Source organism: Corvus hawaiiensis, chromosome 29 (assembly GCF_020740725.1).
Source record: "Corvus hawaiiensis isolate bCorHaw1 chromosome 29, bCorHaw1.pri.cur, whole genome shotgun sequence".
Classification (NCBI taxonomy): domain Eukaryota; kingdom Metazoa; phylum Chordata; class Aves; order Passeriformes; family Corvidae; genus Corvus; species Corvus hawaiiensis.
Genome location: NC_063241.1, coordinates 536,423 through 556,932, shown reverse-complemented (window position 1 = coordinate 556,932; position 20,510 = coordinate 536,423). Strand labels below are relative to the sequence as shown.

General features: G+C 54.5%; 2 protein-coding genes across 3 annotated transcripts in view; one reads left to right on the top strand and one right to left on the bottom strand.

Moving 5' to 3' along the window:
- The first annotated feature begins 34 nt into the window (after positions 1 to 34).
- Positions 35 to 1,603, top strand: LOC125318393 (bone gamma-carboxyglutamate protein). Of its 2 annotated transcripts, none has more exons than XM_048289063.1 (4): positions 35 to 782; positions 1,038 to 1,082; positions 1,165 to 1,231; positions 1,369 to 1,603. In XM_048289063.1, the coding sequence occupies exons 1-4, from the start codon at positions 602 to 604 to the stop codon at positions 1,496 to 1,498; spliced, it is 423 nt and encodes a 140-aa protein (XP_048145020.1). In that variant the 5' UTR covers positions 35 to 601; the 3' UTR covers positions 1,499 to 1,603. The 2 variants fall into 2 exon arrangements, with proteins under 2 accessions (XP_048145020.1, XP_048145019.1); XM_048289062.1 differs by having other exon boundaries at positions 1,366 to 1,603.
- A 5,353-nt stretch (positions 1,604 to 6,956) lies between these two features.
- SMG5 (SMG5 nonsense mediated mRNA decay factor) overlaps positions 6,957 to 20,510 on the bottom strand; it is a 30,968-nt gene continuing 17,414 nt past the window's right edge. The window contains exons 12-22 of the mRNA XM_048288783.1: positions 19,357 to 20,058; positions 16,242 to 16,411; positions 15,898 to 15,973; positions 14,925 to 15,100; positions 14,406 to 14,564; positions 14,121 to 14,180; positions 13,206 to 13,365; positions 12,735 to 12,825; positions 12,083 to 12,157; positions 11,653 to 11,791; positions 6,957 to 11,269 (exon numbers count right to left, since the gene is read on the bottom strand). Coding sequence (XP_048144740.1) covers positions 11,186 to 11,269; positions 11,653 to 11,791; positions 12,083 to 12,157; positions 12,735 to 12,825; positions 13,206 to 13,365; positions 14,121 to 14,180; positions 14,406 to 14,564; positions 14,925 to 15,100; positions 15,898 to 15,973; positions 16,242 to 16,411; positions 19,357 to 20,058 — 1,892 coding nt within the window. The 3' untranslated portion in view covers positions 6,957 to 11,185. The remainder of the gene's footprint in view (positions 11,270 to 11,652; positions 11,792 to 12,082; positions 12,158 to 12,734; positions 12,826 to 13,205; positions 13,366 to 14,120; positions 14,181 to 14,405; positions 14,565 to 14,924; positions 15,101 to 15,897; positions 15,974 to 16,241; positions 16,412 to 19,356; positions 20,059 to 20,510) is intronic.

Below are 20,510 nucleotides of genomic sequence, written 5' to 3'. Positions count from 1 at the left end.
TCAGCAGTTCTATCCTCCCTCTGCCCCAAAGCCTCCAAGTTCCGCTTTTCAGGACAGGGCTGGGATTTACAGGATCAAAAAGTGGTCAGGATCCCAAAGAGGAATGTTATTCAGGGGCTCTGACTGCCCTGGCCACGCAGCATCTGCCATGGCATGTGGCAGGGAGGAGCTGTGCGGAGACCAAGGGCATGGGCACCTGCTCACCCTCCTCCAGGGGCCCGGCATGACAATGCCACAAAGGAAGCCTGTGCTGGTCCCTCAAAAGTGGGTCAACAAGTCCCGACCACTGGCCCTGCACATGGACGAAAATCCCAGTTTTTGGCAGGAAAGTCTCCCCGTGTCACAGAAGACAATGCTGGGATCCAGCAGTGGGAACTGGGGCAGGGCAGTGGGTGACTGGGGAGTGCATCAAGGAGCCCCCAGTGCCCCCTCACCCATTCCAGTGGGGACTGGGTGCTGCCATGCCAGCAGGGCTGGGCCCACCAACAAATCCCCCGCTGGCCCAGGGCCACATTTCCCTCCCTTTGTGGGCTCTGGCTGGGCATAGGGGGACCAAGTTCATCCCAAACCACAATTGCCACCTCTGCCGGCAGCTCCAGCCATGGCGGATGTGCTGGAAATAACCCTGGTGGGGCCATGCACCCCCCTTGCCAAGGCCACAGCACCCTATAAAGACACCCAGGGAGCTGGGGCTGTGCTCAGCCCAGCACAGGAAGGCACCATGAAGTCCCTCGTCCTGCTGACCCTCTTGGCCCTGCTCACCCTTGGCCTCTGCCGCAGAGGTACGGGGCTGATGGGGACAGTGGGGGTGGTTCTGTGCCCTGGGAAGGGCTCAGGAGGGAGCAGAAGGACTGGGAGAAATTTGCTGAGCCTTGGGGTGGGGGGGCATGGGGCTGCAACAGGGAGATAGGGAGCAGGACATCCTTCAGCAGTTTGGGGGATCTCAGTGAGGGATCTGAGCCCCAAAAGGAGTGTGGTGAGAGGAGAGCCCACATGGGGCTTTCCTGAGCCCACCCACCCCTCCGTGTCACTCGCAGCTGCAGATGGCTCCACCAGCACCAAGGACTCGCCCAGCTCTGAAGGTGAGTGACCGCAGCTGCTGGGCCCCGCTGCCCTGGGGAGAGGGGGCCATGACCCCCCTGACCCACCACCCTGTCCCTGCAGCCTTCGTCTCCAGACGCGCCAGCGCCGAGGTGGTGCAGAGACAGAAGCGAAATTATGGCTATGACAGGTAGTGCTTGGTCCTGCTGGCCGAGGGATCACGCCCCCCACATGAGGGGAGGCCTGCTGGCTCAGCCCCTCCCCAGGAGCCCCCAGCTCCCATGGGACCTCCCAACACCCCCTGAGTCCCCCATTTGTCCCCAGCAGCACCTATGGAGCCCCGCCTGACCCACTGGAGGCCAAGCGTGAGGTGTGCGAGCTCAACCCCGACTGTGACGAGCTGGCCGACCAGATCGGATTTCAGGAGGCCTATCGGCGCTACTACGGCCTCGTGTAGCCCCAGCCACGCCCTGCTGTGCTGTGGGGCAGGGGCTGAGCTCCCAGAAACCTCCGTCAGCTCCCCGTTTACACCTTCACCCTCTCACCCTTTCTGTTAGCCCTGGAAAGGAATAAATGCAAATGGTGGAGCCAATTCCTTCCCAAGCTTGGGGCGTGGGTGGGTGGGAGGCTGCAGTGGATGTGCCCCATGTCACCCCACCCCACACAGCTGAGGACTCCTGATTTCCTCCCTGTCCCCCCCCAGGCTCCAAGGAGAAGCAGTGCTACCACCCCCAGATCCTGCTCCCAGCAGTGACGAGCCCAGAGCTGCACCATCATTATTCCAGTTTAATTTAAAGCTGCTTCTCCCAAGCATGGGGTTATTGGGGAACAGCAGAGCTGCTCCGTGCACCCTGAGGCCCTGGGGCCTGACCAAGGATATCATCACAAACCACCTTAATTACTCATTAACCTTGACACACACATGCACGCATGCACTGCTGGGTCCCCACATCGGATGACATATTGTCCCTGCCCCAAATTCATGGAATCATTACTGGTTTGCATTGGGAGAACTAAGGCACAGTCGGGGTGCAGAGGGATGAGGTGGGGGAGAGGGACATTGCAAGACACCCGACAGCAGGGTCCACCACAAAGAAGCTGCCAGGATGCTGCGTCCTCCCAGGCTCCGCAGCCCAGCCCCTCACACGGTGTCCCGGGTCCCTCCAGTGCCCAGCCCCAGTGGGGACGCCTGGGGGGGCGGCCAGGGCCACCGGGGGTCTTGGGCAAGGCCACAGTCAAGGCGCTGATGATGGCGGTGTTGCCCACAAGGGCCAGCCCAGCAGTGCTGGAGGTGTTTGGGATCCCATTGGGGCTCAGGTGGCCCCACAGCCAGGCCTGGTGCATGCACACATCACAGAGGATGGCCTCCAGCTGCAAGGGGGGGCCCAGCACAGAACAGATGTGGAACAGCTGGTGGCTGTGTCCTGCCAGGCTGAGAGGCCAGCACCCATGGATGCTGGGGATCCTTGTGCAGCTCCTGCTGCAAGGGGCTGCTTTGGGGGCAGGGGACAGGAGCCATGGCAGTGGGGGGCACGGGGGGTTGCTGCTCACTGGTGCAGTCAGAGCAGCTGGGCACAAGGCACTTGGGCAGGTGAGATGTGAAGAGGAAGCTGGTGAGCAGCACGAAGAGCAGGCGGTGGCAGTACCTGACCACAGCTTCACTCCAGGCACAGTCACACCAGCAGCAGCAGAGGAGCTGTGGGGAGGAGGGTGAGAACCACCCTCTGGAAGCACCCTGGCCACCCCTGTAGTGGGGGCACCCTACTCTTGCCCTGGGCCACCCAACCCACCCGGTAGAAGAGCAGGAGGCTGTCGTAGAGGAAGGGGCACACGAAAGCCGCCTGCAGCACTTTGCTCAGCTGAGGACGCTCCAGCTCAGGGAATTTGTGAAGGGGGAACGGGTGGAGGGGCACAGACCCCTGTCAGCTCCCACAGCGAGGACCCTGCGAAAACCTTGGCTTTGGGCCTCAACAGGGGGAATCACCAAGACAACCAAAAATCTGAGAAGGAGGAAACCTTCAGCACCAGTTTCCTCATCCCAAATGTGCTGGGAATAGCAAGAGAGGCCAGTGCAGATGAAGGAGTTCAAAACAGCCACAGGGACAAAACAACAGTGCCAAACATCGCTGAGCCAGGAGTCTGGCATTGTGTAGGCACCCACAGGCAGACGTGCAGCCTCTGACAGACACGCTTCCATGTCATGGGGCCTGCAGCTCCCTGTCCCTGCCCCAGCGCCATCCCTGTGCCAGCCCGAGATCACTGAGCCTCCCCCAGGCTGTAGAAGCTGAGAGCTCCACAGTCACAGATGCAGCAGATGTGGTGGGCAGGTACCAGGAGCTGAAGAGGTGGGCACAGCTGGGGGCAAAGGGATAGGGGCAGACAAGCAGCAGGCAGATAAGCAGTGGCCAGTGCTGAGGCTCCCAGCAGATCTCCAGGGAGGACAAAAGCACCAGGCAGTGCCGCATGAAACAGCTGCTGGCACAGCATGTTTTGTGATGAGCTGTGTCCCTGTCCCTACCCCCATCCTTGTCCCCATCCTCATCTCCATCCCCTCCTTATCCCTATCCCTGTCCCTGTCTGTGTCCCTAACCCCATCCCTGTCCTCAGCCCTCTCCCTAACCCCATCCCTGTCCCCATCGCCAGCCTTTCTTTGTTCCCATTTCCATCCTCTTCTCATCCCCAACCCTGTCCCCATCTCCACAACCTCCACAACTGTCCCTGTCCCCATTTCCATCCCATCATTTCATCGCCCCCATTCTTGTCCCTGCTCCCATCCCATCTCCATCCCCATGCCCATCACCATTCCTATTCCCATTCTCATCTCCATCCCTGTCCCCATCCCCACCAGGTCAGCAGGAAGTGTGTCCAGATGTTGCCTATCTCATTCATCCTCTGAAAGGAGCTGAGGACACAGTCAATGGCCTAGCTCTAGGGGTGCCAGTACCCCAACATGATCCCATCCTCCCAGAAGATCTGTGGGGACAGCGGGGCTGGTCAGGGGACACCCCAGAGGAAGTGGGGCAGCCCAAGAGCTGCTTTGGAATCGTGGTGGGCGGGGAACTGAGACAGAGTGGTCTGGGAGTATCTCCCCGCTAGAACAAGGTTTCATGGGGAGTCCAGGGGATTTCCCACCTTGGATGAGGGAACCGGGGGAAGAAACCTGGGGACAGAGCCTCCCCTTCCCCCAGCCACACATACCCAAGGCACCTGGTGGACCCTGGAGACCTGCTCCAGCTTTACCTGCAGCATGGTGGGGCCACAGCACTCAGGGTGAGAGAGAGGTTGGGTCTTCAGGACCAAGCCCACCGGGGGATGGGGATTGTGGCTGCAGGAGCCAGGACAGACACACCCAGGAAGGCTCCTGGCTTTTTCCAAGGTTGTAAGCGGCAAAGCCTGCTTTCTGTTTGACTCTCACAGAGAGCTACTGACTGGACAGGATCAGGACCTCAGGCCCAGAATGGGGGAGCAGATCAGGGTCAGGGGCTGGTCAGGGGTCCAGGGTGCTGCAGGAAAGAAGGAGATCCTGCTTCATCCCCCACGCCACTGTACACCCTCCCCCCAGAGAGGCTCCCAACCCTAGGGATGTCCCTGGCAGATGAAGGCTTAGGACCATCACGGCAGGAGCAAGCCCCCAGAGACACCCTGCAGCCCCCCATTCCCCAGCCCAGCAAAGTTGTTATGCAAGGCCTGATGAAGGACACTGAACTGGGCAGCTGGGGAAATTGGGGCAACAGGAGAGCAGCTCAGCAGCACGAGGGGTGCCATAAGCATCCCACTCACCCCTCAGCCCAAAACTCACACAGTGGTTTAGAGGGAGGAAAACCCAAAATGAACCAAAAGTATCTGGAGAAACTTCCTGCTGCTCTGCCCCCAGCAGAAGCCAGAGCAGTGCTGGCGAGAAGCACCAGTGGTACGGTGGCTGCTGCCGTGTGGGCATCCCCTCCTGCAGCTGCCCTGCAGAGCCCCCTCCTCACCACTGCCATGGGCCAGAGGTCTCAGTCCTGCCACTGCTGCTGGCTGCCCTTCTCCTGGCTCCATCCCGGGTCCCTCCCCGGCAGCTCCCACTCACTGCAAAAGGGGCAGACGGGGCCCCTGCAGGGCTCAAAGGCAGCTTTGTGCTGGACAGGTCGCCTACCCTGCCACAGCCTTGCCTTGGCTGAGATCCCCTCAAATTCCTGCTGAAGACACGACCCCTTACCGTGCACGGGGAGCACACGGGAGCCTCCAGCGCTGGAGGGGCCACTGGAAGGCGGTTCTGGGCACTGGACCTTAAATGCCACCAAGCTTGGGAGAGCCAGGGCAGGTGACAAAGCCAAGTGCAGGTCCATGCAGGGGACCTCAAAAACACCCACCGGGGCACAGTGCAGGGTCCCACCAGGGTCCTCCCATCTGGGAGGGAAGAGGTGGAGAAAGCAAGTTTGGGGAAACAAAACTGACCTGGCAGCAGGAGGGCTGGCAGCAGCTCCGGCTTAGCCCATGGGGGCAAATGCCAGCAGAAGGTTCCTGCTGCAGCTGCATGGAGCTCAGGAAAGAGAGGAGCGAGCTGAGAGCAGGATGGATGCTTTCCAAAGCCCCTATCTTTGGGGATTTATTGATCCCCAGAGGACTTGTGTTGAGTGCTGGGCACCGCATGAGCAGCTCAAAAACACCCTATGGCTGTCCCGAAGAGCCCGAGGTGCAGGCTGGTCCACACCAGGGCTCTGCTGTTCTGGTGGCCCCAGCCAAGAGGAAGTCACTTGAACCCAGGGTTGTTGGCAGGAGGCCAAAGGGAGGGCCTAAGATGCAGACCCTGGTGCTGAGCAGTCCCTCCAAAATAACCAACATGAGACACAGCAAACCCAGGCAGGGGAGTGACACATCTGTAGCAGAAGTGGGAAACAGAGGCACAGAAGAGGGGAACAGGCAGTGAGTGGGGTTGGAGAGACAGCGGCTCCTGGGGGTCCTTGAGGATTCAGTTCCCCAACAAGCAGGACCAGGAGCCCCAACACCTGACCAGGGTTGTGGCCTTTTTCTGCTTCAATTTCACCTCAGTCCGTTCCCATGTAAGGGCTGTGGGACAAACCCCCACCCACCGACCCTCCCACAGCAACACCATCCTGCACGGACTGATGATGGAGGCTCAGGGTTTGTTATGGGGCCGGCAGCCTCTTGGCACGGCCCTCCCAAGCTGGAAGAGGCGTTCTCAGCCCTGTTGAAGGGGATGGAGCCAGCAGTGACAGTCCCTTTCTGCCTGCTTGGCGTTGGGACTGGGCAGGTCTTGCCCACAGCCCATTTCCCCGCTGGGGACTGAAGCTGGATTTGCCCTTTCACAACCCCCCTCTCTGACCTTCCTGCCGGTAGCAGCCTCCAAAGAATCCGAGAGGGAGAGAGAATTATGACAGGAGAAGCAAATCAGGGAGCTTTGACGGCAATGAATTCAGGGCAGGAATTTCCTTCCCCTACAGAACACCCCTCAGCTGCCCTTGGCACCAGGCCATGGTGGGACCCTTGCAGAGCCCGATCTCCAGCCTGCAGCCCCCAGCCCACCCTCTCCCAGCGCCTCAACTGGACACTGAAAAGTTACACATTTAGAAAATTTACACTTTCCCTGGCACCTGCTTCTCCACCCCCTTTCCCCTGTTAAGTGAGGGGCCCCAGTGAGCCACGGCAGGTCCTTGTGCAGGGTCAGGGGTGCTCCTGTGGCAGCAGCATGCGGAGTCCTAGCAAGAGGATGAAGTCATCCCAAATCACAGAGGTGGCAAGGGAAATGCTACTCCCATCACAGGGATAAGGAAGGACCCACCTGCACTTCTTTACTGGGAAGTTCAGTCAGCAAAGCATATGCTTGAGAGTGGATTTACAGCTGGAAAATGCACTCAGCTCCAGGGCTGCACAGGAAAGGTGGGATGGGCTGGGAACGACCACAGGACACGAAGTACAAACACCTGGTATTTTATTAAGCCAGTCACCGTGTTCAGACCATGGTCAGACACATGCCAGGAGCCCCAGCCCCTCCTCGCCCAGCTGGGCCCCACATCCCCTCGCCCCTCATTGAGAGCGATCCTCCCTGGCTCTGCAAGCCCGTGTGCCACATGAGGGCTGAGGAGAGGTGATTGTCCCTCGCCTCAAACCCAGTCCCCTCACTGCAGGCGGCAAGGCCAGCGACACAGCCCCTGTGCCAGCCCGCCCTGTCCCCACGCTGGCCGGCCTGGCCACTGCTGCTGCACACCAAGAAGGAAAAGAGCCCTAAATTGAAGATGCGAGACAAAACCCGAGGCATTGCGGGTGGCCTCAAGCCAAGCAAGGATGGGAGCAGAGAAGCTGCTTGGAACAGCCCATGAAACCATGGAGCAGAAGCCCAACAAGCACCAGCGACTGTGTCCACCATGCTGTGGGGACAGCCCAGCCAGCCTCAGCCACCACAGACCTGTGTCCTCCCAGTGTGGGGTCACCCCAAAAACCCCCAACAGCTCAACAGGGTGGTAATGAAGAGAAAAACCAAATCCAAGAAACACACCAAAACACATGAAAACCCTTGTTTTCAGCCCACAAGATGGTTTTTCTGTTTGCTCTCCTTCCCAGAACAGCGGGCACTACCGGACTGACTTACAGCTGCTCCAGGGCAAGCCTGGAGTTGGTGCAGAAGCAGCACTGCAGGGAAGAGCCATGGCCAGAGCCTGCACAGTCTCCATACTGCCTGATGCTCTCTTGATGAGGCAGCTCACAGTTCTGGCTTGGACCAGGTGCACAGGGTGGGGGGCTCTCGGGGAGCCCCCGCTGCAGCACCACAGCAGCCACAGGCTGCACAGAGCCTCCCACAGACCATCCTGTTTGCTTCCACCCCAAGAGCCACGTCGTATCAGCAACCACCATGCCAGGGGAGAAACGCAGTGGCCCTTGGAGAGAGCAGATCTGTTCAATTTATCCCCAGGGAGAAAACTCCAGCTCATCCTGAGTGCTGGGATGGGGGGCTGAGAAGCGCCTTCCTTTACCCCAAGCCTGGGGATGACACGTTTGAGTCCCCTCAGAAGGCCACGCTTGCTGGAGGACACTCCATGCCATCTCCCCAAGGCTGCTCTGCTACCACACTGTGGAGCCTCCCAGTTTTTCAGCTCCAGGTATCTCTGACTGGGGATGCAAATCCAGTAACTATTCACCAGGTCCTCAAGCACGACTGTGTGCTCTGGAGAGGAGGAGGGTGGCATAGGGACCATTCTGGTGCCCCTTTTAAAGGTCACAATCCCTCCCCATCCAGCCCAGAGTGAAAGGGGCCATGGGGGCAGTCAGGATTCCCCATTGCAAGGTGAGGGCATCTTCCTACCCTCCAGGTATGCAAAACCTGGGAATATTAAACCAGCCCCTCAGGGGACTAGAGCAGTGACTAAGGGATAGTTGTGAGCAGCCCCTGCTGTTGCCATGCAGTCCCACATGGGCTCCAAAGCTTTGGTTACAGAAACTGAATCTATTTACTTTTGTTCTTAAACTGCATCCTGTGCCCACACAAGGCCTCAGAACACAGATCCTCCTCAGCCTGCCCAACCGCCCAGCACTTGGCTCCCAGCTGCCACCCTGCACAGCTGCGGGAGCTGCAAGAACCGAAACACTTGCCAACAACTGAAACACTTGCCATCAGTGAGACAGGAATTCCCTCTGGGCTGCTGCTTTACCTGTACTGCTCTCCTCTCCCCTCAAGATCCAGCCAGGACCTAAGGAATGCTCGACCCGGCGTGAAGCTGAGGACTGCCCCAGCTCCTCACTGCTTTGACCATGGCCCAGCAATGCTTCTCTTCACCAATCCCAAGCACGGCCCCAAGGGGGGCACTGAGGCTCTCAGGATGCACACACCGGGCTCAGCCCCAGTGACCCCCAGACTCCTCTGCTGTGCTCAGCAGCCAGGATCGGGGTGGGGTTTCTTCAGTAGCAGGAAAAAGCAGAGTACACCAACTCTCCGTGCCCCCTGCCAGACAAGGAGGGTTTCACCTCAAGAGCAGTCCCACAAGGCGATTCCTTTCTCTTTTTCCACCCCATCAAACAGAAATAATGAGCTACACAAACAAATGGCTTCAAATAAAACCACTGGAGGAAAGAGTGACTGGGAGCTTCACAACCCATCTCAGATCTCCAAGAATCCCCAAGGTGTGCCGTAGTCTCTGACCTGCTGTCCTGCATATGACCTTTTCTTGGCTTAGCCAAGCAAAGTATTGTGAGTTTCAGGAGAAGCTGTAAAAGGGAAAATCCTGCAGGGAAACCCCTGTCCCTCACAACCAGCCTGCCAGCCTCCAGGGATGAACTAGCTGTAGCATGGAGATTGGCATTTCCCTCTGCTGTGCTGCAAAAGAGCTGGAACTGGAATCGAAATGAATCCTCTGGTACTTGTGCTGGTATTTTTAGTTTTTACCTGAAAACAAGGAACATCCCGCCCCTGCAGTACAACACACCATGCTCGGAGCCTGGACAGGGTGGAGTATGTGACTCAGCTTCTCATGTTACACCCTGGCTGTAGCAGCTTCTGGCTGGCCCATGTGAGAACACAGAAGACTCCAGTGGTTTGTACTTGCATAGCTGCTGCTGGTTCATGTGGATGAAGACATCTGTTCCGTGGGCACAGAGAGGCAAGAGGGAGCATGAAGAGACTGCCCAGCCCCTCTCCTGCTGCCCTGCAAGCAACCTGCAGCTTCATATCCGAGCACCGGCCAAGTGACAGCGTGTCAGACACAGGTTGCGTGAGATGCTGTCAGGATGGAGGTCTGTGGGATCCCTCACAGGTCACCTGGGGAACCAGCTCTTCCAGCATCCATCCAGGTAGCATCAGCCCTCCTGTCTGGGATGCAAAAAGCACGGAACAGTCCGTGAGCTCAGTGCTCCCGGGCAGCAGTGGTCACGGCACCGCCTCTGCCAGCCCAGAAGGACGCGAGAAAGGGGGACACAAACACTCCAGCTCTGTCACCATCTCTAGCACGGCATTGCAGCAGTGGTGCATCGAACAACCAGCAGAAAATAATGGCTTTGAGATTCTCCTTCCTCCTCCACATCCTATTGAAAGATTTAGGGGGGAAAAAAAAGGGAAAAAAAAGAAAAGATGAAAAAGAGGCTTTGGGTCCTTTGGAGACATTTGCTCCATCCCAGGGTTGCAGTGCTCAGGCCAAGCATTTGAGCATTAATGGTTTAAATCCCTCCCAGCTTGTCTCTCTCTTCCAGCTCTTATACTGGATTCCTCCTTTTCTCCAAGGTCTAATGCTGGAAGCAAAGTGGGAGAAACTGCGGATGGAGGCACAGAGTCCTGTGGCCTCCCTGGAGCAGCGTGGTCGAGTTCGTGTCGCTCGTGAAGCGTGCAGCTCCCAGGGAGAGTGGAGTGCACAATGTGGGGCTGCTCCCTCCTCACAGACCAACATCCCTTTGCATGGAGCCCACTCCATGGGGGCCTGGGAAAGGAAATAAATATGCTTGTTCTAAGACAAAAAAAATTATATTAAGAGCTTTCCCCCCCTTTTAAATAGCATAAGTGTTTCCTTTTCTTTCTGACATTGGAAGAGTATCCAGAACCTGAAGGGAACTCCTTTTTTTTTTTTTTTTTTAATATTCATATGTATAAAAACTAAAAATTAAAAGGAAAAAACCCTTGAAAAATAATTAATTCAAAAGGGGGGAGGGAAAAATACTATCCGCTTTCCTGTCCCCAGATTGCCGAACAAGAGCAAAACACTCTTTGGATCTTCTTTCCCAAGCCGGAGGGTTCTCTTTCTGCCGCACTGGTTTGGTTTTGCTGAAGTTAAGTCCATGCTTTGAACCACCAGCCTGTTTCTGCTGGCCAAGCAAGCTTTGGGAGGAAGGAGGGGAATGAAGGACTGCCCGTCTCTCGCCCATCTCTGCCGACTGGGAGAAGGGCAGAGCTCTGCCCCGGCCACACCACGGGGCGTCTCTCAGAGCAGTTGGCGCCATCAGAGCTGTACAGCCGTCTGGTCAGGATGCAGGTGGAGGGTGTTGGTGTGCGTGCCCACATTGGATTATTTTTTTTTAATTCGTTTGGGTAGGTATTTTTGTTGCTGTTGCTGCTGCTGCTTCTTCGTGTCTTAAGTGTCGCCCAGATTGTTGTTTCCTTCGTTCAGACGCTGCACGTTCCGAGAGGGGGAGAGAAAGGTTCACCAGCCCGATGCCTTTCTGACCATCAGCCCATCTCTTTCCACTGCTTGTAGAACTCCAGAACATTTTTTATCTCTATGCTGGCATTGGCGGCTGCCTGGATGGCAGACTGCAAGCAAACACAGACAAAACAGGTGGTTAATTTTTAACCTGCCTCGACAAGACAGCTGCCATTCCCAACCCAGGGATTCTCCAGCAGCCTGGCACAGCTGGAAGGCCAAATCCTCCCAATTCTCGTTGCTTTGGTACAAGACACCTGCACAGACATGAAATTCAATTCTCCCACCTTTCCCAGAATACTCTGTACCACAAAATCAAGAAGCCTTGAAGGAATAAAGAATCTCAACGTATAAAGTAACTTTGGGGAAACCAGGCCAGTTATTAGCCAAGGCAACAAAACATTAAAAAAAAAAAATTCTCTTGCCAATGAATCATATTATATCCTTGCTGGGAAGCAGAATGGCTCAGCTTGGCCAGACAAGAGCTACTGACCTGCATGGGCACCGAGAACATGCTCGAGTCCTCCAGCTGGAAGCCCGTGATGATGGTGACCATTCCCGTGGTGTCATCCTCTCCACTGCCCTGGGACACTGTCAATTGTTTGCAGCTGTCCAGTATTTTATAGAGATTCCTGACAGAAAAGAGAAACAGAGGGGAAGGTCAGCGAGAAGACCACGTCTGCTCGGGAGGGTAAGTGGGAAGCAGGGCTGCTTTCTTGTTCCTGTTAAGGACTTTTCTGAGACCCTTTTAAGCACAGAGTGCTTGGTATTACATGCACAGATGGCTGTCCCTGTCTCCAGGGAATTTCATCATTACTCACACAGAACAAGCTCTGCAGTGGGTCCCAGTGCCACCACCTCTCCCCAAAGCCACCTGCCTGCTGGGAATTGGGCTCAGATACCTTCAGATGCTGAAATCTTACCAGGCATCTAGATCTTGTCTCTTCAATTTATGCCTCTCAAAGCTCTTCCCAACATCTTTCTGGCAACGAATGTACCTGAGGAGAGAGCAGAGTCTCTGAGTTCGTATGGAGACCATCACACAGGCTTAAAAGTCAGCACTCCACGGCAGCTCCTCTGGGTGCTGCAGGGCTTCCACTAACCCAAATTTAACACCCAAAGGTCCATCCAAGGAATCCTCTGTGAATCCCTTCGATCACCTCCCTGCCTCACCACCATTCCCACATGCCACTCACAGTACCATGTCTCAAGCCCACCAGCCTCAGAGATGCAGTCTGTCCTCTCAACTGTGCTCCTGCAGAGCACCCAGGCACAATCCGGCTCTTGCAGCACTCCCAGTGCAGTAGCAAAGGTCACCACTCCAGTTTATACAGTGACAGGGATGCAACTCCACCATTCCCCAGAAGCAGCTGTGCTTCACAGCTGAGCACCAACTACCAGCACATCTGAAGAACCAGCTGCTCAATCTGCTCCTTCAACACCTTCCCATTCCTGAAGTCTGGCTTTTCCTCGGCCCACTCCTCACTCTGCTCCAAGTGATCCACAGCCTGCTCCCACCCCAAAGCCCACCCATTCCAAAAGCAAGGGAAAATCCTACCCCTCTCCTGCTCTCACCTGTTTCCCTTTTTAAATTCTGCTTCCAGATACCGAATGCTGTCCCTAGCACCGGCGTTCTCCTTTTTCAGGAAGTCTAGGCCGTCGATAACTAACAGAAAAAACAAAACAAAACAGAAAACCATCTTGCTTACAGTTCTACTTCTGCAAACGAATCCAGAGGCATCAAGTACTCCCCATTCCACAGAACTCTGTCTGATGCATAGCTGCCACAGGAGAAGCAGAGGAGGAACAGGACCTCTCTCCTCTCAGCTGTTCTGACACACTCTGTCAAAATCCCAAGCATGGGCCACACAGAGAACAGGCCTCAAAAGCAACACATCAAAATGGTGTTGCAACTGTTCCAGAAGAAGTCAAGGATAAGAGCAGGAGGAGGAAAAGCCACCACCCATGGCCCCTGGGGCCTGCTCCCAGCACAGAAGGGACGGGGCAGGCAGCCACTGACGGTTACCTGGTGTGGAGTCCCCATACCTGTTCGAGGGATGATGATGATGAACCTCCCACTACTGGCCAGCTGCTTGACAAGAGCCAGGTGCTGGCAGAGGGCCTGGGTGTCCGGAACAAGGTAAGGAGACATGGCTGACTGCGCCTTGGGCTGCTGGAGACTTCCCTCCAGCTGAGACACCTCCAGCTGAAAACACACATGCAGAGACACTCGCTTCACATTTATGCTGAAACACACCACCAAATGGGGCAAGACTTGCCCTGCAAAGTTCCACCAGGCCCTTCCAACCTCCAAGCATACAGAACAGAAGGCTGGATGCAGCAGAGGGTCAGCAAGAGGTGATGGTCCCACTCTGCACTGCCCAGTGCAGTCCTGCCTCGAGTACTGCAAACAGTTTGAGGCACCTTGATGTAGGAGGGGCATCGAAATATTAGAGAGTGTCAGTTTGCTCAGCTTGGAGCAGAGAAGGCTGAGGGTGACATCATCACAGCCTACACCTTCCTCAAGGGGGTCAGCGAGCAGGAGGTGCTGACTAGCAATAGGACATGAGGAAATGGTTCATTTAATTTCCAGCTTCATTGTTGCATCAGGGCAAGTTCAGGCTGAACATTAGAAAAGGTTCTTCGCCCAGAGGGTGGTTGGTTCCTGGAACAAGCTCCCCAGGAAAGCGGTTGTGGTACCAAGCCTGCCAGAGCTCGAGGAGTGCCTCGACAACACTCTTGGGCATTCAGTTTAGTTTTAAGTAGCCCTGTGAGGAGCAGGAACCTGGACTCCATGATCCTTATGGGAGCCCTTCCAACTTGAAATATTCTACAGTTTGATCTATGCAGAATGGACTTACTGCCTCTGTGTGGGATGGGAGCAGAGAGTTCCCCCTTCCCAGGATCTGACATTCCAGCCACTACCCTGCTGTTTTTCAGGCTGGAACCGGCATCTCCTACCTGCAGTCGAAGCTGAGCCATGTCTCTCATGAGCCTGTTCCGACGAGCTTCCTCTGCAGCCTAGTTGCAAAACCAAACTTCCATATCAGTTAGCAGGAAACACACCAGCTGACACTAGCACACACTTCCAGAAACACTTCCAGGGCGAAAAGGGGACACTGGCATAGCTTTAAGAAACAGAACTTTCATCTCCTCTCAAAGATCTGTGATTATAGTTACAACCTAAGAGTAACCTACAGGAAACTGTGCCAAGTACAGAGAATTCATTCACCTCTACCAACTCACCATGTGAAACTGGGCCTGGGCCTGGTGCAGCAAGTTGTCTTGCTCTGACTGTGCTATGCTGATGAAGATCCCAAGCTCCGAGTTGAACTGCAGGATGCTGCCTTGCAAGTGGGTAATGAAGTGGCCAAAGCTCCGAATGCAGCAGATCCGCACGACAGACTGCAAGGAAGCAGCAGGCAGTCACCAGCCACAGCAGCCACGGCGCTGCGGCCTGAGGCAGCGCCGAGCTGCAGCTCACGCTTTTGAAAAAGGCAGGAACTGATATTAAACGCCTAATTCTGATGGATGTTTCTGATCTCTTCTGAAGTCAGAGACTGCAGGAAAGGCTACAGCTAGCCAGAAGGTTCAAGGGTGCCAGCAGTCTGGGCTACCTCAACCCAAGAAAATGTTAGGAAACATCAGCAGCACCCCTCCACACCTGCTCCATAAACCTCTGCTCAAGCCTTCAAGTGCTGGGAGGAGGACCCACACAACACAACAATCCAGGTCTGACTTTTTTCAGGATTTACCCCAACTCACCTCCTCAACTGCTGAGAAAATGGGCCGGTCCTGCTCAAAGTTAAACCTCTTGTGTGCATTTTTCAGAGGCGGAAGATTGCGCAGGGCCACATCTTCAGGGAGCAGCAGGTTGGCCTTCAGGTCTGGGAGCTCAGCATCACTCAGGATGTCCTTGACTTCATCACACAGGGCCAGCCCTGGAGAGGAGGGACAAGAAGGAGAGCAAAACAACTGATGAGGGGGAAAAGAGGAAAACTGCTTTAACACACATGATCTGTAATGGTGACGGGCAGAGGTGTTAATGACACATATGCTGTGAGCACCTGCTTAAGGAGGGACCACAAGACCACTCACAATATAAAGAGCAACTCTCCTAAACAATCTGCCAAGGGACTCTGGGAAATTCCCTGTTTGGAGGGATAGCTTTCCCACCTATTCCAACGGATGAGCAACCCTGTTCAAACTCTGCTTCTCATGAACCATGGGGATCTTCAGACTCAGCCCTGAAGAGGTACAGAGCACATCATAAGCACCTGGAGCTCCAAAACTGTTTTCCAGGATTCCCATGACAAAATCACAGCCTTACTTCTGCTCCTGGCAGTGAATTTCACTCCTGTTGTCCACACATAGATTCTCACATGCTGGTGTCAGTGTTTCAGTATGTTGCCAGCCATATTAATGCATTAATATAGCATTCTTTGTGTGTGACTTTTGGGGTTGTCCTGTCAGGGCCAGGAGTTGAACCGGATTCTGGAGCGAGGGCGTCTCTTCCAACTCAGGATGTTCTATGATTTTATGAGTCTAAAGACTATGGGACAGTATTTAACTGGAATGGTGTTTACACAAAAAAACAACACATGCACGTGTCACTTCCTATTGTGTTTATAAAAACTGCTGCTAGGAAATCTCCCTCCCCGGGCTCTCTCACACACCCTGGGAATCACTGATGACCAGGCTTGGTGAAACATGACACTGCCACTTCCTTCTCCAGTACCTGATTCCTGCAGGTCTGCAGCAGAAGGCAGAAGGTTCAGGAGCACAGACAGCCTGTTCCACAGGCTCTGAGAGCTCTGCAGGAACAGAACACAAAAGGCCACAGAAAATGTCAAGACAGACGTATACAACAACCAGGCTGCTCAGGCCTTCCAGCATCTCCAGCAGCCCTCAGAATGCTTTATGAAGGGCAAACGTCACTATCCTTCTTAGGTGCAGATTAGTTTAATTCAGCTGGTGGGGGATGTAATATCACCCTCCGCCCAGGACTGGGGCCATGGCTGCCACCAGCCCAGGGAAGCTGACCAGACACAACCTTGTAGAGAGCCCCGACACCATCCCCACCTGAGCACACATGATGATGAGGTCCGTGTTTGTCCTCAGCCAGTCCAGGAACACCTTGACAGTAAGCAGCAGCCCTTCATTGGTCACAATCTCCAACTTCTCCTGAAGGGATCGCTCATTTCTGCAGGATCTGTTACTTGAAATGCTTTCTTCGGAGTCAGACACATCATCTGGAAAACAAAGGCAAGCACATGATGGCAGCTGTTAAACCCCCCGAGATGCCAAGCACTGCTGGTGTCAGAACAACACTGGGCTGGTAATAGCTGAGTTGAAATACGTGGTGCCTCCACACATCCTCACAAAACCAATCCCTGTCCCCTGTGCTGTTACTAGAGTGTATCACTCCCACATTTCCTTCTTCCTCGGGAGAAGAGGGTTAAAATCTCCCTGTGAAGGTCTGACCATTGTCTAACCTCTGCAGCAGCCTCCAGGAGGCTCACTGACAGAGTGGGGCAGCACATGCCAGCACAAGGACCAGAGCAGTTCCTGCACAAAACACAGCCATGAGGCCAACACGCTCCCAGCTTTGAGCCAGGCAAGAGAAGGAAATGGCAGGGCTGTCCTATGAGTCAGAGCCCAGAGAATTTTAAATATTGAACATATTCTTTGCACTCTTCTAATTCTCCGGACCTGAGGATCTCAAAGCCGTTGCCAATGGAATCACATGTGACACGAGTGACCTGAGGTCAAGGTGGGAATCAATGACACGTTTTGCTACAGCCCATTATTTCAAGTGCTGCCATTGTTTCCTGTTAGCACAGCCATGGGCATTCCATAAACCCCCGGAATCACAAGGAAGGAAGTGATTTATTCAGAACTCACCCCTGACAGCACCATGAAAAAGCAGTTTGGATACAGCACAGATGAGGAGAGCTCGAAGCTAAAAAGCACACAGTGAACTCATTCCACCTCTCATTTTCTACACCTGTAAAGGTATTGTGGCCACACATTCCTGGAGCTGCAACAGCTAGATAACCACTGAGGGAAAGGGTTAAACAGACCAAAACTCATTTGTTTCTTCCTTTACCCCCCATCTCTTTCATGTGGCCATGGAGCAGTGCCGGGAGCCAGTCAACACTAACATGATTTAATACTGTGCCTTCAAATCCTGGCCCAAGCAAAGCCTGAATCTTGCCAGTGCTGTAGGCCAGCTGGATTTGGCAGCAGGATGCAGAATGTTTCCTTGCTCCAGGGAAGCCGGGAGGAATGACAAGACTGAACAGGCCCATGTAGTTTTATGTGAAACACAAACAACTCCCTGTAGCACATCAGATCCCCATTTCCAGCTGTTTTTGCCCAGAACATCACTCAGTTGTATAAGTTGAGTGGTAATGGAGACATGGTAGCTCCACCTGCTGTGCTTCTCCCAGGGGTTCAGCATGGAACACTCAGTGAGGCACATTCGAGGGGTCACAGGGAGGCCCTCAACGCCTCTCACACACACCTGGGTTACATCTTCCACACAAACTTCTACATGGGCTTTGGGTTGATAATCTGTCATCTCATGGAGAACTTCCTGTCCTCCATCTGCCCTGTCTGTCACCAGAAGCAATAGTAAGTGTCTGATTAGATATTTCACAGGGGAAAAGGGAAGATGCAATCTTGAATACCTGCTGGAATTGTCCTCTGGAGCCAACATGGCTTCACTATGCCAAATTGTGGCATAGTGAAAAATTTATTGGCCTTCTACGATGGGGTTATAGCAGTGGAGGATGAGGGAAGAGCAACTGACCTCATCTACCTGGGTTTGTGCAGAGCATTTGACACTGTTCCCCACAACATCCTTGTCTCTAAACTGGAGAGACACAGATTTGATGGATGGACCACTTAGTGGACAACAACTTGGCTGGACAGTCATAGTTAAAGAGCTGCAGCCAACAGTTCAATGTCCAAGCGGAGAGCAGTGACGAGGGGAGTCCTCACGAGTTTAACATTTTAACATCTTTGTTGGTGTCAGACAGTGAGATCAAGTGCACCCTCAGCCAGTTTGTGACAACACTGAGTTGTGTGGTGGGATCACACACTGGAGGGAAGGGATGGCACCAGAGGAACTTGGACAGGCCGGAAAGGTGGATCTCTGCTAACCCCAGAAGGAACAGCAAGGGCAAGGAGAAATGCTGTACCTGTGTCGGGGCAACTCCAAGCACAAACACAGGCTGGGGGAGAATGGATGGAGAGCAGCCCTGGGAAGAACTGGGGGGGAATGGGTTGACAAGAAGCTCAGCATGCCGTGGCAACATGCACTGGGGGCCCAGAAAGCCAAAACTGTCCTGGGCACCCCCCCAGCAGCATGGGCAGCATGTGAAGGGGGGGGATTCTGCCCCTCTGCTCTGCTGAGACCCCCCTGCAGAGCTGCCTCCAGCTCTGGGGGCCCAGCACAGGAAGGATGTGGAGCTCCTGAAGTGAGTCCAGAGGAGGCCACGGAGATGATCCAGGGGCTGCAGCCCCTCTGCTCTGGAGACAGGCTGGGAGAGCTGGGGGTGCTCAGCTTAGAGAAGTAAAGGCTTCAGGGAGATCTTAGAGCTCCTTCCATTGCCTAAGGGGGCTCCAAGAGAGCTGGTGAGGAACTTTGACAAGGTCCCGGACAAGACAAGGGGAGGAAGGTAAACTGCAGAAAGGTAAATTCAGATGTGGTATTAGGAAGAAATTGTTCTCTGTGAGGGTGGTGAAGCTCTGGCACAGGTTGCCAAGAGAAGCTGTGGCTGTTCCATCTCTGGAAGTGTTCAAGGCCAGGTTGGATGTAGTTTGGTGCAACCTGGTCTAGTGGAAAGGGGATGAAATGACATGGGCTTTAAAGTCCCTTCCAAACAAACCAGCCTGTGAGCCTGTGATTATCAGAGCTGTTTGGCACTTAGTCTGCAGAGCAGTAGTTCTGGTAACCCTGGTTGGCCAAAGGTGTTTCCTTTGCTCAGTGCATATATTCCCACATGCTGGGCAGTAAAAATAAAGCTCCTCCATCAGGAAATGTCCAACCCAAGGCCTGCTCACTACTTGGTCAACCTGCTCCTCCAAACCTGGCCGAAGGAAACCTTGCACCATGGGAAATGGTGAATTAGTAAACAGACTGCTATAATTTGCAGTTTTCTACACAAAATTGCAATAACACAGCCCTTACCTTGCTCTGCCAAGCTGGGCTTCTCCAGATCTCCATTGACACATGGCTTGCTCTCTATCCCGTCCTTCAAGGCAGGTGGTTCACTGTTGGGTTTCAAGAGGATGTTGCTGAACGTGGGAGCCAAGCGAAAGCACCGTTTGGTCTGGAACAGCTGGGTGGACATGGCCTGGAGATTACTGGCTATGCTTGCATCATTAGTGCTCAGGGAAGCCGGCCCATTGACTGCTGGATCCACAGCCTCAATCTTAGAGATGCTTGGGCTCTTGGAGTCCCCCAGCCCACTGCCATCTACACAGTTTTTTAAGGCCTCTTTGGGCCCACTTTTGCCTTGGCTGCTTCCCTCCTCACCCGGTTCATCCTCCATGTCCTCCAAGTCAGACCGAGACTCTTGGCTGTTCATGTCGGAGTCTGTCTCCACATCAAAAGCAGCTTCTGCTTCCTCATCACTCTTCTCTGAACCACTCTCTGAGCCATCACTGCCCTTGATGGAGCCCTGGCTGGAGTCAGAGTCAAAGCCCTCACTCAGGTCGCTCTCATCCACCTTCTGGGGGTGGCGGCGGCGGCGTAGACAGGAGAGACGAGAATATTTTTTGCTTTTCTTGCAGTCGTTCTTCCGCTGTTCCTCGCTGGGCTGATGATTGGCCAACTCAGCTTCAGCTTCCTTCTCAACTGAGTTCACAGGCTCTCGTGGCTCCTGGTCATCTGCATTTACAGGGAGAATATAAGTTCAAGTTACAGCGTGTTCCACAGGCTGCTGCTTGCCAGCCCTGGGCCCAGGGAACCAGGGCTGCAAACTTCAACCATCACTTCCATCAGCGTCTTCCACTGCAGAATAAGCAACCCCAGAAGAAGGACTCACTTTCTAAAAGCACCCAGGAAGCCCTGGGAAGCCGAGACTCCTCCTGCCCGAACTGGGCTACTCTGTTACCAGGCAGCCTCAGGGCTGCATGCTGCTAAACCAGCATAAACCACAGCTGAATTCTAACTCTCCTCCCCAGCTTTCTACAGTCAAAGAGCTGAGTCACCTACCAAGCAGGGCAGGGACATGTGCTCTGTAACCACACTGACCTGACCCAATCCTTTTCTTAACCAACACGCTCAGAACCTTTCTAGCAGCCCTGGATCACCCTGACAGCTTCAGAACCTGCAGAGGA

What these genes read in the sequence shown, in the direction of transcription:
- LOC125318393 (XM_048289062.1), top strand. Translation starts at nt 602, where the DNA reads ATGGCGGATGTGCTGGAAATAACCCTGGTGGGGCCATGCACCCCCCTT. An exon ending in GGACTCGCCCAGCTCTGAAG is followed by an intron (nt 1,083 to 1,164) that starts GTGAGTGACCGC and finishes CTGTCCCTGCAG; the next exon opens with CCTTCGTCTCCAGACGCGCC. An exon ending in CGAAATTATGGCTATGACAG is followed by an intron (nt 1,232 to 1,365) that starts GTAGTGCTTGGT and finishes ATTTGTCCCCAG; the next exon opens with CAGCACCTATGGAGCCCCGC.